The 17,862-nt window shown below is 46.9% G+C and overlaps 1 protein-coding gene across 1 annotated transcript in view; it reads right to left on the reverse strand.

The window, feature by feature from the left end:
* The window catches only part of LOC308125732 (sodium channel protein type 3 subunit alpha-like), a gene marked incomplete at its 5' end in the record, with an annotated part of 157,261 nt that overhangs the window by 711 nt on the left and 138,688 nt on the right, over positions 1-17,862 (reverse strand). Inside the window, 7 exons of the mRNA XM_080489691.1 lie at positions 1-1,086; positions 4,148-4,418; positions 4,823-4,923; positions 5,603-5,744; positions 6,657-6,710; positions 16,682-16,957; positions 17,211-17,333. The exon at positions 1-1,086 is cut by the window's left edge and continues 711 nt beyond it. Coding sequence (XP_080345817.1) covers positions 1-1,086; positions 4,148-4,418; positions 4,823-4,923; positions 5,603-5,744; positions 6,657-6,710; positions 16,682-16,957; positions 17,211-17,333 — 2,053 coding nt within the window. The remainder of the gene's footprint in view (positions 1,087-4,147; positions 4,419-4,822; positions 4,924-5,602; positions 5,745-6,656; positions 6,711-16,681; positions 16,958-17,210; positions 17,334-17,862) is intronic.

Here is a 17,862-nt window from a genome sequence, read left to right on the forward strand (position 1 = left end):
TCAGCCCTTCTTTCTCCGGCGCGCCCTCGTCAAATATGGGCTCCCCACCACCGCCGCCTTCACCACCGTCCTCGGCGTAGCCGGTGACGTGCCTGGGCGTGGTGATCTGGCGGTACATGTAGGAGGCGGCCTTCATCTGCCGCCTCACCAGGTGCCTCCGGTAACACCTCTGGATGACGGTGGCGGAGACTTCCTCTTGCTTGCGCCTCAGAGTGGTGGTGATGGGCTCGTAGGAAATCTTGGACGGGTTGGCCATCATGAACTTCTCCTCCATCTGCTGCTTGAGGGCGTCCATCTCGCCCGACTCGCCCAGCACGCGCTTGGTGAAGGCGAAGAGGATGTCCAGGCAGTGGATCTTGTCGCCGCTGACCATGGGCAGGTCCATGGATATCAGTTTGATCTTGTTGGGCTTGGCGATACGCAGCGGCTCCAGCAGCGAGTCGGCGAAGTCGGACAGCTTGGCGTACTCTATGAACTGCGTGGCCTCGGGATCGAACTTCTCCCACACCTCGTAGAACATCTCGAAGTCGTCCTCGCTCAGTGGCTCGGTGCTCTCCTCCGTGGCCACGCTGAAGTTCTCCAGGATGATGGCGATGTACATGTTGACCACAATGAGGAAGGAGATGATGATGTAGGTGACGAAGAAGGTGATGCCCACTGACGGGTTCCCGCAGTTGCCCCTGACGGTGGTGCCGGTGTGTGGGATGTTGGGGTTGCACTCCTCGGGGGAGTTGTTGAGGATGGGGCTGAGCAGGCTGTCCCACCCGGCCGAGGTGGTGATCTGGAACAGGCAGATCATGCTGTTCCCGAACGTCTCGAAGTTGAACATGTCGTCGATCCCCGCCTGCCGCTTCACGTAGGCGAAATTGGCCATGCCGAAGATGGCGTAGATGAACATGACGAGGAACAGAAGGAGTCCGATGTTGAAGAGGGCCGGGAGGGACATCATGAGGGCAAACAGCAACGTCCGGATCCCCTTGGCGCCTCTGATGAGACGCAGGATGCGTCCGATGCGGGCCAGTCGGATCACTCGGAAGAGCGTGGGCGAAACAAAGTACTTCTCAATGATGTCGGCGAGCACGATCCCTGAAAACAGATGAAAAGAGCAACGGGTAAGTCCTATTTGCTGGAACAAACGTACACCGTGTGTACATATATATCAATATCACGTCACGCTCGGACATAGAAGTGAAAAACTGTTCAAACAGAAAACGGGACAATCAAACCTGAGGCCTGAGGTTCACATAATCAGGGACTCGGTTCACCCGTCAATCCGAAGGGACGGTGACGACCGCAGCGTCACTGTCGTTATCAAAGGGAAGCTTTTCTTCTCCATACTATCTAGCCGTTAGCTGCTAATGCTAAAGCCTAACCGTTAGGCGCTAAAGGAACTAGAAGTAAATTGGAGCACCGTGTGATTTACAGCCGACCATGTATTTACTTGTAAATGTCTGGGGAGCGTTGCTCCGCGGCGTGGAGAATAGTAGACAGCTCCATGCTTTCTTAGTTTTATTTTACCTGCTGCTAACCGTTAGCATCGCCATGATTGACAGTTCCTGCAGCTGCTCGACGCGCCTAACACCGGTACCAGTACCGGTACCAGTACCGGTACATGTACTTGAAGTTACAGTGTCAAACAAACTATGTTTCATTATTTTGTTCCTAAATTCTAAGAATAGATTTAAAAACTTTCTGAGGGAGACTGGATGTGTGAGAATTCCATTTATTTAATCGATTTATCGAAGTTGTAGCTAAAAAAGATTTACTTTTTATTTTGGGATTGTTTTTTTATGCATTTTAACTCTGAGGACAATGACGGCAAAAAACTAGTACTTTTGACAATATATCTGAGCTCTGCAGTCATTTCTAAATGCACTGAGAAAAAAAATCAAAACTCAAAATTTTCTTTAAAAAAATCCTTGATTTGTTTTTGGGCCCGATGGCCCGGCCCGATGTTCCTCCAAACAAACAGGAAACCCACGAGAAATAAGACACAAGACAAGAAAACTGGTAATAAGGTTAGAGCTCAAGAAAAGCTGAGAACAACAATTAAAAGCACTTCGGTCCCTAAACAAGCACAATTTCAACGTCGTCTTCAGGAGTTCTGAAGAACCGCTTCGCTGGGGATTTTTCACCCCGAATCGATTAGCCGAAGACGTTTGAGATTTTCTTTCATTCGCCGACATCCCCGCAAATTACATCATCTAAAAGCTCTCAGTTAGGATGTTTCAGTCTTTATGTGGCAGCTCGGCTGCGATTACAAGCAGAGTGATTGGTTCTGGAGGGTCGGCGCCGCCGCCGCCGCCCCAGCAGCCCGTCAAACACTGTAACTCATCCCCGCTTTCCTTGTTATCCAGGAATGATAAACACACACACACACACACACACACACACACACACACACACACACACACACACACACACACACACACACACACACACACACACACACACACACACACACACACACACACACACACACACACACACACACTTCTATCTTTCATCTGTCTCTGTACTGAGTTATGGGTGATGGAAGGGATGAGCGGGGGGGAGTCGAGAAGGAATCACCGTCATGTCGTACATCACCCCCCTCCACCCTGACATCTCTGTCACACACACACACACACACACACACACACACACACACACACACACACACACACACACACACACACACACACACACACACACACACACACACACACACACACACACACACACACACACACACGTGCGCGGCGAGCAGCTGATGTAACAGGTCAATCATGTTTGATTTGTCTCCGGGGACCGTCCCGTCCTCTGGCAGCTCTGATTGCCGCTGTTACCTTCACCTCCCCCGGCAGCCTCGTCTGAGCGTGTGCTCACACACACACACACACACACACACACACACACACTTGCCCAATCTTGTCAGGCTAACAGGAGCAGCGGTGCACACAAAATATGAACACTGATAGCTAAATTACCTGCCTAGGTTGCTATTGTGCATGTGTGTGTGCATGTGTGTGTGTGTGTGTGTGTGTGTGTGTGTGTGTGTGTGTGTGTGTGTGTGTGATACTGTAACATGAGCACACAGGACCTTGGTCCCAGGTAAACATGAAGGCCACCCATGGTCACCATGTTGACAGATAACTGTCAGGTTGACAGGTCATTGTTTCTCACACACACACACACACACACACACACACACACACACACACACACACACACACACACACACACACACACACACACACACACAGTATTTTTGTTGATTTTTTAATAAAACAAGATCCCCAACAAATATGTCGAACCGTCATTTTGAGTAGAAATATGAAGAGTAAAGGAAGGAAGGAAAAATATCCCAATATGGAGGATGAAGTTGAAATATAAACAACTCCCAAACCTTGAAAATATTTTACAACAGTCACAATCATCTTGTTTTTTTATTAAAAAAATTAACATTTTACATTAATGTTTCGAAAAGACAGAATAGGGAGGCGTTTCCATGACAACGATTTCAAGTGAACATGCCAGACTTTTGTCGTGGTTTGGGGGTCCATTTCCACGACAGGAAGTGCTGGGAGTTACTGGAAGCACAACTTTTTGAAAATGCTCGGATGTCGTCTGAGTGGAAAACGTACTGGTTGTTTTTATAATGAGAACACACACACGATAGACGACAGAAGATAAAGTTGGATTGTTATTACGGTGACTGTCAAAATAAAAGTACCAAGTCCCAGGAGAATATGGACATTGTTCTTATTGTCCTGCTACTGAGCATGTGCAGAACTGCTAGTTACCATAACGGTAGTGCGCATGACTCGCAGCAGCGTTTCTGAAAAGTTATGTCTTTGGTGACTCCGAGCACCGTTGTCGTGGAAACAGGCCCTAAAGCACCAACAGACCTGGATCTGGAGTCTCCTGATTGTGACGTGAGTCTTCGTTCTTCTTACGCCTCATTTCCACTGCAGTATGTGTCGCTCATCTTCTCAGTTGTCAGACAAAAGTTGTGGATAGTACTAAAAGTACTTTACCGTACCGTACCGACACGTACTGCTCAGTGGAAACGGGGCTTTGGTTTTAGATGGTCAAAGTCATACACACCCTCAGAGGTTCCTCAGCTGAGGTTCACACTTCGTGAAGCTAACACCAGTAAACTCACCGACGATGGAGAGGATGACGACCACAAAGTCGAAGATGTTCCAGCCCACCGTGAAGAAGTAGCAGCGCAGCGCCATGATCTTGATGAGGCACTCGGCGGTGAAGACCACGATGAAGGCCAGGTTGATGTTGTTGAGGATGTACTCCATCTGGGGCGACTGCTCGTCCGTCTCCACCATCATGGTGATCATGTTGAAGAGGATCAGCACCATGATGATGATGTCGAACGCCTGCTTCCCCACCAGGTCGAAGAAGAAGCCCTGGAGATGGTTCTGGAAGGCAGCGGACAGGAAGTGGTTAGAGACTGGACTGGCGCAGCACGAGGTCTGAGGGCTGTTTATGTCTCCGCCCCACAGACAGGGGGCAGTGTAGCCAAAATGCCCAACACAAGCATCAAAGGACCTGTTCGGACACTTCAGAGTGCATTCAAACAGGTTAGCGGCTAATAGCCGCTCGCACTTCAGAGTGCAGCTAACAGTTAGCCGCTAACACGGCAGAGCGCATTCAAACAGGTTAGCAGCTGCCAGTGCAGTTAATAGTTAGCCGCTAACACCAGAGTACACTTAAACAGATTAGCAGCAGCTAGTTAGCTGCGAGCACTCCAGCCACTAGAGGGCACCAGAAGCCCGAGCCTCCTGTCCCGACAATATTAAAAGAAAGGAGCAGTGTGGAGTACCAGCGGTCTGGGGATGGGTTTCTGGGGCTTCTTGGAGCCCAGCTTCTTCATGGCGTTATAATATTTCTTCTGTTCCTCCGTCATGAAGATGTCCTGTCCTCCTAAGTAAATGAAGAACAAATCCGTTATTCTGAGTGAACTGAGCAGCACATCCAGTAGTTGGCGCCTTCTGTTGTGTTGAAAAGGTTTTGTGGCGTCAGTGTGTTTAGCATAGCAGTCTAATTAGCATAACAGCCTATTTAGCATAGCAGCATGTTTAGGATAGCAGTCTATTCAACATAGTAACATGTTTAGCATTTAGCATGTTCAGCATGGCAGCATACATATCATTTGGCATGTTTAGCATAGCGGCATGTTTAGCATGTAGCTACTTTAGCATTTAGCCTTTAATATGGCAATATGTTCAGCATTTAACCTGTTTAGCATGTAGTATGGTCCCATGGTGTTGGTTCTAAAGATGGGGGTGTTTAGCATATAGCATGTGTGGCATAGTGCTGTGATGTTGGTTGTAATGAATGTGGTTCTTATCTTTAGCATATTGTGCATGTTCAAGGGTGCTGTGGTGTTTGTTGTAATTGTACATGTGGTTCTTATCTTTTGGATATAGCATGTGTAGCATGTAGCATAGTGCTGTGGTGTTGGTAGTAATGATGGTACGTGTGGTTCTTTAACATGTAGCATGTGTAGCATGTAGCATAGTGCTGTGGTGTTGATTGTAATTATGCATGTGGTTCCTTTCTTTAGCATGTTTAGCATGTAGCATGTTTGTGCATGTGGTTCTTATCTTTCTCTTCTGCTGGTTGAAGTTGTCGATGATGACTCCGATGAAGAGGTTGAGGGTGAAGAAGGAGCCGAAGATGATGAAGATGACGAAGTAGAGGTACATGTAGAGGTTGATCTCCTTGATGGGCTGCTCCTCCACCTGAACACCAACAAACACACAAGCTCCACCTTTCTTCTCTTCTGACACATTGTTGTTGTTCCTCACATCAAATATCAGAGGATTTTCTCAACAAACAAAAGGAAAAGTTGATATTTTTCTCTTTTTCCTCTGAAAATAAAAATTTAATTTCTTTGTTTTTTTATTAAATCTGGCGTATGTTAGCCACGTTAGCTGTTTAGCTCTTTATAGCCGCGGTGCCCTTTAGCCACTCTAGCAATATTTCTTTCTCATTTTTTCCCTTTCATCTTCTTTTCCTTTTTTACGTTATTTTCTTTTCTCCCTTGTTCTTTCATTTCTTGTCCTTTCTCTTTTTTCATTATCCCCCTTTTTTCTTCTTACTTTCTTTCTCCTTTTTTTCTTCTTGCGCCACTTTTTCTTATTTTCCCTTTTATTTTTTTAATTAGTCCCTTTTCCTTTTTCTTTATTTCCTCCCTTTTGCTCTTCTTTCCCTTTGACTTCTTGTCCTTTTTCCTTTCTTTCTGTCATTTCCCCCTTTTTCTTCTTTTCCTCTTTTCTCTTTATTTTTCTTCCTCATATTTCCTCGCCTCGCTTTTCCTTTCTTCTTTCCTTTTCTCTCTTTCCCTTTCATCCTTTGACTTTTTTCTGTTTTACCTTCTTCATCTGTTTTCATCCAGAAGTTCTCAGCATCTTAAATAATCATTGTGGACGACAAATCAAATCCAATGAAAAGTCTTAATTTGCATATCATTTTCTGAAAGCTGCCTCAGAGGAACTGCAGCACCTCTGCTCTAACTCCTGATAGAAAAACCTGTTTCATTGGATTATTTCAATCTAATCTGCAGCGTTTTTATCTTCACTTCCAGTTTCTTTCACTTCTTACAGTTTTTTTCTCTCATTTGAAAAAAAGTCCTCATTTTCTTCTTCACTTACAGCTCGCGAGTCCACCGCTGCGTACATGATATCCATCCAGCCTTTGAAGGTTGCCTTGGAAACACACACACACACACACACACACACACACACACACACACACACACACACACACACACACACACACACACACACACACACACACACACACACACACACACACACACACACACACACACACACACACACACACACACACACACACACACACACAGTTAATTCAGTTTTCCATCATTTTTTGTTCCTATGCAACAGTTTGTTCCAACAGAGGAATCTGATTGGAGGAGAATCAGTGTGAGGAAGAAGTAGTGATGAAGAAGTAAGGAAGTAGAAAGGAGGAAGCAGTGAGGAAGAAGTGAGGATGAAGAAGTGAGGATGAAGAAGTGAGGATGAAGTAGTGAGGAAGAAGTGAGGATGAAGAAGTGAGGATGAAGTAGTGAGGAAGAAGTGAGGATGAAGTAGTGAGGATGAAGAAGTGAGGATGAAGAAGTGAGGATGAAGAAGTGAGGATGAAGTAGTGAGGAAGAAGTGAGGATGAAGTAGTGAGGAAGAAGTGAGGATGAAGAAGTGAGGATGACGTAGTGAGGAAGAAGTGAGGATGAAGAAGTGAGGATGAAGTAGTGAGTATGAAGTAGTGAGGATGAAGTAGTGAGGATGAAGAAGTGAGGATGAAGAAGTGAGGATGAAGAAGTGAGGATGAAGTAGTGAGGATGAAGAAGTGAGGATGAAGAAGTGAGGATGAAGTAGTGAGGAAGAAGTGAGGATGAAGAAGTGAGGATGAAGTAGTGAGGATGAAGAAGTGAGGATGAAGTAGTGAGGAAGAAGTGAGGATGAAGTAGTGAGGAAGAAGTGAGGATGAAGAAGTGAGGATGAAGTAGTGAGTATGAAGTAGTGAGGATGAAGTAGTGAGGATGAAGAAGTGAGGATGAAGAAGTGAGGAAGAAGTGAGGATGAAGTAGTGAGGAAGAAGTGAGGATGAAGAAGTGAGGATGAAGTAGTGAGTATGAAGTAGTGAGGATGAAGTAGTGAGGATGAAGAAGTGAGGATGAAGAAGTGAGGATGAAGAAGTGAGGATGAAAAAGTGAGGATGAAGAAGTGAGGATGAAGTAGTGAGGATGAAGTAGTGAGGAAAAAGTGAGGATGAAGAAGTGAGGATGAAGTAGTGAGGATGAAGAAGTGAGGATGAAGTAGTGAGGAAGAAGTGAGGATGAAGAAGTGAGGATGAAGAAGTGAGGATGAAGTAGTGAGGAAGAAGTGAGGATGAAGTAGTGAGGATGAAGAAGTGAGGATGAAGAAGTGAGGATGAAGAAGTGAGGATGAAGTAGTGAGGATGAAGAAGTGAGGATGAAGAAGTGAGGATGAAGTAGTGAGGAAGAAGTGAGGATGAAGAAGTGAGGATGAAGTAGTGAGGATGAAGAAGTGAGGATGAAGTAGTGAGGAAGAAGTGAGGATGAAGTAGTGAGGAAGAAGTGAGGATGAAGAAGTGAGGATGAAGTAGTGAGTATGAAGTAGTGAGGATGAAGTAGTGAGGATGAAGAAGTGAGGATGAAGAAGTGAGGAAGAAGTGAGGATGAAGTAGTGAGGAAGAAGTGAGGATGAAGAAGTGAGGATGAAGTAGTGAGTATGAAGTAGTGAGGATGAAGAAGTGAGGATGAAGAAGTGAGGATGAAGAAGTGAGGATGAAAAAGTGAGGATGAAGAAGTGAGGATGAAGTAGTGAGGATGAAGTAGTGAGGAAAAAGTGAGGATGAAGAAGTGAGGATGAAGTAGTGAGGATGAAGAAGTGAGGATGAAGTAGTGAGGAAGAAGTGAGGATGAAGAAGTGAGGATGAAGAAGTGAGGATGAAGTAGTGAGGAAGAAGTGAGGATGAAGTAGTGAGGATGAAGAAGTGAGGATGAAGAAGTGAGGATGAAGTAGTGAGGATGAAGAAGTGAGGATGAAGTAGTGATGAAGAAGTGAGGATGAAGTAGTGAGGATGAAGTAGTGAGGATGAAGTAGTGAGGAAGAAGTGAGGATGAAGAAGTCAGGATGAAGAAGTGAGGATGAAGTAGTGAGGATGAAGAAGTGAGGATGAAGAAGTGAGGATGAAGTAGTGAGGATGAAGTAGTGAGGAAGAAGTGAGGATGAAGAAGTGAGGATGAAGTAGTGAGGAAGAAGTGAGGATGAAGTAGTGAGGATGAAGAAGTGAGGATGAAGAAGTCAGGATGAAGTAGTGAGGATGAAGAAGTGAGGATGAAGTAGTGATGAAGAAGTGAGGATGAAGTAGTGAGGATGAAGTAGTGAGGATGAAGTAGTGAGGAAGAAGTGAGGATGAAGAAGTGAGGATGAAGTAGTGAGGATGAAGAAGTGAGGATGAAGTAGTGAGTATGAAGTAGTGAGTATGAAGTAGTGAGGATGAAGTAGTGAGGATGAAGAAGTGAGGATGAAGAAGTGAGGATGAAGAAGTGAGGATGAAGTAGTGAGGAAGAAGTGAGGATGAAGAAGTGAGGATGAAGTAGTGAGGATGAAGTAGTGAGGATGAAGAAGTGAGGATGAAGAAGTGAGGATGAAGTAGTGAGGAAGAAGTGAGGATGAAGTAGTGAGGAAGAAGTGAGGATGAAGAAGTGAGGATGAAGAAGTGAGGATGAAGAAGTCAGGATGAAGTAGTGATGAAGAAGTGAGGATGAAGTAGTGAGGATGAAGAAGTCAGGATGAAGAAGTGAGGATGAAGAAGTGAGGATGAAGAAGTCAGGATGAAGAAGTGAGGAAGAAGTGAGGATGAAGTAGTGAGGACGAAGTAGTGAGGAAGACGTAGTGAGGAATAAGTAGTGAGGAAGAAGTAGTGAGGAAGAAGTGAGGAAGAAGTAGTGAGGAAGAAGTGAGGATGAAGAAGTGAGGATGAAGAAGTGAGGATGAAGAAGTGAGGATGAAGTAGTGAGGATGAAGAAGTGAGGATGAAGAAGTGAGGATGAAGAAGTGAGGATGAAGAAGTGAGGATGAAGAAGTGAGGATGAAGTAGTGAGGATGAAGTAGTGAGGAAGAAGTGAGGATGAAGAAGTGAGGATGAAGTAGTGAGGAAGAAGTGAGGATGAAGTAGTGAGGATGAAGAAGTGAGGATGAAGAAGTCAGGATGAAGTAGTGAGGATGAAGAAGTGAGGATGAAGTAGTGATGAAGAAGTGAGGATGAAGTAGTGAGGATGAAGTAGTGAGGATGAAGTAGTGAGGAAGAAGTGAGGATGAAGAAGTGAGGATGAAGTAGTGAGGATGAAGAAGTGAGGATGAAGTAGTGAGTATGAAGTAGTGAGTATGAAGTAGTGAGGATGAAGTAGTGAGGATGAAGAAGTGAGGATGAAGAAGTGAGGATGAAGAAGTGAGGATGAAGAAGTGAGGATGAAGTAGTGAGGAAGAAGTGAGGATGAAGAAGTGAGGATGAAGTAGTGAGGATGAAGTAGTGAGGATGAAGAAGTGAGGATGAAGAAGTGAGGATGAAGTAGTGAGGAAGAAGTGAGGATGAAGTAGTGATGATGAAGTAGTGAGGAAGAAGTGAGGATGAAGTAGTGAGGAAGAAGTGAGGATGAAGAAGTGAGGATGAAGAAGTGAGGATGAAGAAGTCAGGATGAAGTAGTGATGAAGAAGTGAGGATGAAGTAGTGAGGATTAAGAAGTCAGGATGAAGAAGTGAGGATGAAGAAGTGAGGATGAAGAAGTCAGGATGAAGAAGTGAGGAAGAAGTGAGGATGAAGTAGTGAGGACGAAGTAGTGAGGAAGACGTAGTGAGGAATAAGTAGTGAGGAAGAAGTAGTGAGGAAGAAGTGAGGAAGAAGTAGTGAGGAAGAAGTGAGGATGAAGAAGTGAGGATGAAGAAGTGAGGATGAAGAAGTGAGGATGAAGTAGTGAGGATGAAGAAGTGAGGATGAAGAAGTGAGGATGAAGAAGTGAGGATGAAGTAGTGATGAAGAAGTGAGGATGAAGTAGTGAGGACGAAGTAGTGAGGAAGACGTAGTGAGGAAGAAGTAGTGAGGAAGAAGTAGTGAGGAAGAAGTGAGGAAGAAGTAGTGAGGAAGAAGTAGTGAGGAAGAAGTAGTGAGGAAGAAGTGAGGAAGAAGTAGTGAGGAAGAAGTAGTGAGGAAGAAGTAGTGAGGAAGAAGTGAGGAAGAAGTAGTGAGGAAGAAGTGAGGAAGAAGTAGTGAGGAAGAAGTAGAGAGGAAGAAGAAGTGAGGAAGAAGTAGAGAGGAAGAAGTGAGGAAGAAGTAGAGAGGAAGAAGTAGTGAGGAAGAAGTAGTGAGGAAGAAGTGAGGAAGAAGAAGTGAGGAAGAAGTAGTGATGAAGAAGTAGTGATGAAGAAGTGAGGAAGATGTTCTGAAAATGACATTGTGGTTGACGGCAGCCCAGTTTTTGAATCTTGTCTATTAAACTACCATCGGACCACGAACTCCCAGGATACTAAAGTGTGAACATATGAAAAGTGGCACCATGTGACCTCGTCCTTCCTGGACGTTGACCTGAGAGGAAGACATGAGGAAGGACGGTGGTCACTTCTGGTGACCTCTTCATCCTGTCATTAGCGGCTCACAGAGCAGCTCTGATAAACTTTAAGTAGTGAGTACTGAGGTGTACCAGTACACAGTGGAAAGGTGGGCCGGGTGCTGTCATATAAACTCTTTAAAAACTTTCCAAACTACTGATTCTGAGCTGGTTTCCAGGTTCTGACGGGTCTTGGTAGTTTGAGAATCCAGTAATAAACTGCAGTTTAGTGACTTTGGGACAAACTGAGCTCAGATCCAGTTCAGGTGGAGACACCAGGTCCTCCACCTGATCCAGTTCAGGTGGAGACACCAGGTCCTCCACCTGAACTGGATCAGGTGGAGGACCTGGTGTCTCCACCTGATCCAGTTCAGGTGGAGACACCAGGTCCTCCACCTTCCTCTACTTAATCTTTCATTCCTGAGCTGCGCTGAGCTTTTATTTGCATCCGTGTAACCGTGGCGACACTCCAACATTGTTTTCTTTTTTCCTGAATGAAAGAGTGGCGTGTCCTTTTAAGGACTTCCTTCCTTCCCCCTCCCCAGGAGGAGCAGGGAGGAGAGGGGAGGAGAGGGGAGGAGATGGGGAGAAGGAGGCAAACACTTGGATGTGAGTGGGCGCTGGCAGTCCGTCACTCAGACCTGAAATCAGCCTGTCGCCACGGGTTACCACCTGTTATTATTATGGTCTGTCAGGGGCGAGCGAGAGGGGGCCCACACTGTAAAAGGTGACAGTCTGACAGATGTAAAAACTCCTGTACAAAGTCTCCGGAGAGCCAGAGTTATAATTTTAATGTTACATCATCCAGGGAAAGGCTTATGAAACCTGCTTTCTTTTTCTTACTGGTTCTCAAAGTTCCCTGAAGGAACGTTTCTCCATGGAAAGTACAGCCAAACACACTTCAAGTGGTTTTCCCTGGTGGGGATCGCCTCCCACCGGCATTTGGCATCCCCTCCTCTGGCCATCAGTTTCTATCCCCGGTGGGGATGCGTCTTCTCTCCACTTCCACATTAAATGCAGGTCATTTTACCACCAGCAGATGGTGCAAGTTGATAAATAACAGACTATTTTCAAAAAAATGTTCCATACCAAATCATGAGTGGATGGAACTTGGAACAGTGGAATCATATGAAGCCTTGTTTCCACTGCGCAGAATGTGCAGGTACAGCTTTTCATTTTCCGTATTATTCTTATATTCTTCTTAATATTAGTTTTTTATTATTACTTATTATTTTTATCATTATTATTATTATTATTATTACAAGACGTCCCCCGGCCAGCTCAGCTGGTAGAGCATCAGACTCTGTCTCAAGGTAGAGGGTTCATGTCCCACACCGGGCGCCACCGAGGGATGGATGGATGGATGGATGGATGGATGGATGGATGGATGGATGGATGATTACAAGACTGTTCGCCTTGTTTTTAGATTTTTTGTTTGCTGTTATTTTATTATATTATATTTAATGTAATTAAATATAATAAACTTTATTTCTGGACGTGTCTGAATCAAAAGCTTCAACATGGAGGAATGGAGGTGTAGAATGAGAGAACGCTGCTCTACAGACGTTTCCATGGTAACCTAGGTAAACACATGCTGTTCGACAACAGCAAAAGTTCTCTTCACATCAGGAACCATTAAAATACACATTTTCTGGCTAAGAAATCCAAGCTTCATTTACAGTACTATATACTTTGACTGTTTTATGGTTACTGATGAACCAACAATATTGAATATTGAGTATTAAATGATCTCTTTTGTTCTTCTGTTATTATTGTTTTCCTCTATGGACACTCAGAGGCTCAGTAGTTTTTCAAATTATAATGATTCAATTATTATATTAAATATATTATTATTATTAATAATAATAATGATAATAATAACAACAATAATAATAATAATGATAATAATAATGATAATAATAACACTAATAATAATAATAATAATAATAACAATAACAATAATAATGATAATAATAACACTAATAATAATAATAACAATAATAACAATAACAATAATAATAATAATAATAATAATAATAATAATAATAATAATAATAAATCATCTTTCTTCCAATAAAATGTCCCAAAATAAACCAGAAAATGTTATTTTTTACAAAACCTCTTAATATTATCATGTGTGAGGATCTCAGCCGAGCTCATGACCCGGTGGTTCTGCTCCCAGTTAGAGAACAAACTGTTGTTGCCGTGCAGCTTCAGGAACGTCTGTACTTTTTGCAGCGTGCAGCTATTTCCAGATGCTAATGGACGGGTTGCCGCGCCGACCGGCCAAACAAATGTGCCGAGCGGCTCGTTGCCGTGGCAACAGCAACACCGAGAAGCGGCGTGCTGACCCTCTGATTCTGCATTCCTCCTCTTCCTGCTCTCGTCTCATCATCTTTTACCTCTCCATCTCTCCCTCCTCCTCCACCCCCCTGTTTCTTTACTTCTGTTTCCCTCCTTCATCTTCAGACTCTTCATACACTTTCCCTCCCACTTGGCTGCAGTCGCTCTAAAAATAAAGGCCTCTCAGACTCTGATTGATTGGAGGCTCTCAGGACTCCCGTGGCGGAGAGCAGGAAGAGAGGATGAGAGGGAGGAGAGGAAGAGAAGAGAAGAGGAGGGAGGAGGAAGAGGAAAGATGAGAGGAAGAAAAGGGAAGAGGAGGGAGGAAGAGGAAGAGGAAGAGAAAGATCAACAACAGAAGAGTGATAATACTGAGGAATACTTGAAATAACTCAAGAAAACTCTGAAATACTAAACAAAAGGACTGAATTACTGAAAAACACAAAATACTCACAATAACTAAAATACACTGAAATACTCAAAAAGACTCAAAAAGATTCAAAAGTTCGGGAAGTACTCGGAATACTCCTGAGCTGAAGTCTGAAGGTACAAACCTCCGTTCAGACACAAAAAGATCTGCAGCAACTGGAGCTGCAATCACAACCTGCTGCAGAGTAACTTTACAAAGTTACTGTCAGTAACTGATTCCAGCTTCATGCACCCGGGGGACACTGGAGGGACAATCTGCAGCTCTGACCGGTCCAAGGTCCAGGATCCAGGATCCATAGCAGCTGCCATTCCGTGGGTTTAACGGACCAATAGAAATGCAGTATGACGTGACGTGGTGGAGGAGGAGACGGACAGACTCCACCCCTCCACTGGACAGACGCTCAGACCCGCGCTCGCGACCAGCCAACCAGCCAACCAACCAACCAGCCAACCAGCCAACCAACCAGCTAACCAGCCAACCAGCCAACCAACCAGCCAACCAGCCAACCAGCCAACCAACCAACCAGCCAACCAGCCAACCAACCAACCAGCCAACCAGCCAACCAACCAACCAACCAGCCAACCAACCAGCCAACCAGCCAACCAGCCAACCAACCAACCAGCCAACCAACCAGCCAACCAGCCAACCAGCCAACCAGCCAACCAACCAGCCAACCAACCAGCCAACCAACCAGCCAAAGAGCCAACCAACCAACCAACCAGCCAAAGAGCCAACCAACCAGCCAACCAGCCAACCAACCAGCCAACCAACCAGCCAAAGAGCCAACCAACCAACCAGCCAACCAACCAGCCAACCAGCCAACCAGCCAACCAACCAACCAGCCAACCAGCCAACCAACCAACCAGCCAACCAACCAGCCAACCAGCCAACCAACCAACCAGCCAACCAACCAGCCAACCAGCCAACCAGCCAACCAACCAACCAGCCAACCAACCAACCAACCAGCCAAAGAGCCAACCAACCAGCCAACCAGCCAACCAGCCAACCAACCAGCCAACCAACCAGCCAAAGAGCCAACCAACCAACCAGCCAACCAGCCAACCAACCAGCCAGCCAACCAACCAACCAACCAGCCAAAGAGCCAACCAACCAGCCAACCAGCCAACCAACCAACCAGCCAACCAACCAGCCAACCAGCCAACCAACCAACCAGCCAACCAGCCAACCAACCAACCAGCCAACCAACCAGCCAACCAGCCAACCAGCCATCCAACCAACCAACCAACCAGCCAACCAACCAACCAATCAACCAGCCAAAGAGCCAACCAACCAACCAACCAACCAACCAACCAGCCAACCAACCAACCAGCCAACCAGCCAACCAGCCAACCAGCCATCCAACCAACCAGCCAACCAGCCAACCAACCAACCAGCCAACCAACCAGCCAACCAGCCAACCAGCCAACCAGCCAACCAACCAACCAACCAGCCAACCAACCAACCAACCAACCAGCCAAAGAGCCAACCAACCAACCAACCAACCAACCAACCAGCCAACCAACCAACCAGCCAACCAGCCAACCAACCAGCCAGCCAACCAACCAACCAACCAGCCAAAGAGCCAACCAACCAGCCAACCAGCCAACCAACCAACCAGCCAACCAACCAGCCAACCAGCCAACCAACCAACCAGCCAACCAGCCAACCAACCAACCAGCCAACCAACCAGCCAACCAGCCAACCAGCCATCCAACCAACCAGCCAACCAGCCAACCAACCAACCAGCCAACCAACCAGCCAACCAGCCAACCAGCCAACCAGCCATCCAACCAACCAACCAACCAGCCAACCAACCAACCAACCAACCAGCCAAAGAGCCAACCAACCAACCAACCAACCAACCAACCAACCAACCAACCAGCCAACCAACCAACCAGCCAACCAGCCAACCAGCCAACCAGCCATCCAACCAACCAGCCAACCAGCCAACCAACCAACCAGCCAACCAACCAGCCAACCAGCCAACCAGCCAACCAGCCAACCAACCAACCAACCAGCCAACCAACCAACCAACCAACCAGCCAAAGAGCCAACCAACCAACCAACCAACCAACCAACCAGCCAACCAACCAACCAGCCAACCAGCCAACCAACCAGCCAGCCAACCAACCAACCAACCAGCCAAAGAGCCAACCAACCAGCCAACCAGCCAACCAACCAACCAGCCAACCAACCAGCCAACCAGCCAACCAACCAACCAGCCAACCAGCCAACCAACCAACCAGCCAACCAACCAGCCAACCAGCCAACCAGCCATCCAACCAACCAGCCAACCAGCCAACCAACCAACCAGCCAACCAACCAGCCAACCAGCCAACCAGCCAACCAGCCAACCAACCAACCAACCAGCCAACCAACCAACCAACCAACCAGCCAAAGAGCCAACCAACCAGCCAACCAACCAACCAACCAGCCAACCAACCAACCAGCCAACCAGCCAACCAGCCAACCAACCAACCAACCAACCAACCAGCCAAAGAGCCAACCAACCAGCCAACCAGCCAACCAACCAGCCAACCAACCAGCCAACCAGCCAACCAACCAGCAAACCAAACAAACAATTAACCAATTATATGTTTAACCAGCCAGCCAGCCAATTAATCAATTAACCAGCCAACTAACCAACCAATCAACCGTCGGACTAACCAACCGACCGAACATACAAACAATTAACCCACCGACCGACCAGGTCATGCGACCCACCTCCCCACAGTGTGGTCAGCACTCACCACTTGCAGCAGAGCCAGGTAACCGGCGCCCACGTTGTCGAAGTTGACCTTGACCTTGGTCCAGTAGAAGAGCGAGGTGTCGTTCAGCGCCTCACACTCGCTCTTGTTGTTGATGAAGTTGGCCTCGTACAGGTGACCGGTACGGTTGATGCAGCGGCCAAACTTCCCCGCAAACAGGTTGACGCCCATGATGCTGAAGATCAACCAGAAGATGAGACACACCAGCAGCACGTTCATGATGGAGGGGATCGCCCCGATCAGAGCGTTCACCACCACCTGGAGAGGGGGGGAGGGGGGGGGGGGGGGGGAGGAGGAGGGGGGGGGAGGAGGAGGAGGACGAGGAGGAGGGGGGAAGAGGAGGAGGGTGAGGAGGGGAGGGGGAGGAGGGGAGGGGGAGGGGGAGGAGGAGGAGGAGGGGGGTGAGGGGGATGGGGGCGAGGAGGGGGAGGAGGGGGGGGGAGAGCAGAAGATGTTTTTCTGTGACGGAGGCTGACGGAGGCTGACGGAGGCTTTCAAACGGTCTTCTTACCCTCATGCCTTCAAATCTGGACAGAGCTCTGAGGGGACGCAGCGCTCGCAGCGTCCGCAGGGACTTTATGGCTGCAAAGTCCGAATAACCCAACGTGTTGGCCACCAGACTGACCAGAGACACCTGGAGGAAGAGGAGCAGGAGGAGGAGGAGGAGGAGGAAGAGGAGGAGGAGGAAGAGGTAGAGGAAGAGCACAGTTAACTTCTATTCTACAGAAGGAGGAAGGAGGTGAGGAAGAGGAGCTCAGCTTCCACCTGAGAGAGAGAATGAATGTTACTGGAGAGTTGATGAAGAGGAGCTGCGCAGAGGGTGAGATCATCTTCATCATCTTCATCAGCTGTGTGTGTGTGTGTGTGTGTGTGTGTGTGTGTGTGTGTGTGTGTTGCTCGGCCCGGGGCTGTTTGAACTTCCCTTTCTCAGCAGTGTTCAGACCGTAGAGACAAGACGTCCTCCATGGAAACATATTTCCTGACAATGTCTAGACTTGTTCTGTGTTGTATTACTCTGTCCCGTCCTGTCCTGTCATGGCCTGTCCTGTTCTGTCTTGTTCTGTCCTGTTCTGTCTTGTCCTGTTTAGCCCGTCCTGTCCTGTCCTGTCCTGTTCTGTCTTGTTCTGTCCTGTTCTGTCTTGTCCTGTTTAGCCCGTCCTGTC

This window comes from Lipophrys pholis, assembly GCF_963383615.2.
Source record: "Lipophrys pholis genome assembly, chromosome: 20".
Lineage (NCBI taxonomy): Eukaryota > Metazoa > Chordata > Actinopteri > Blenniiformes > Blenniidae > Lipophrys > Lipophrys pholis.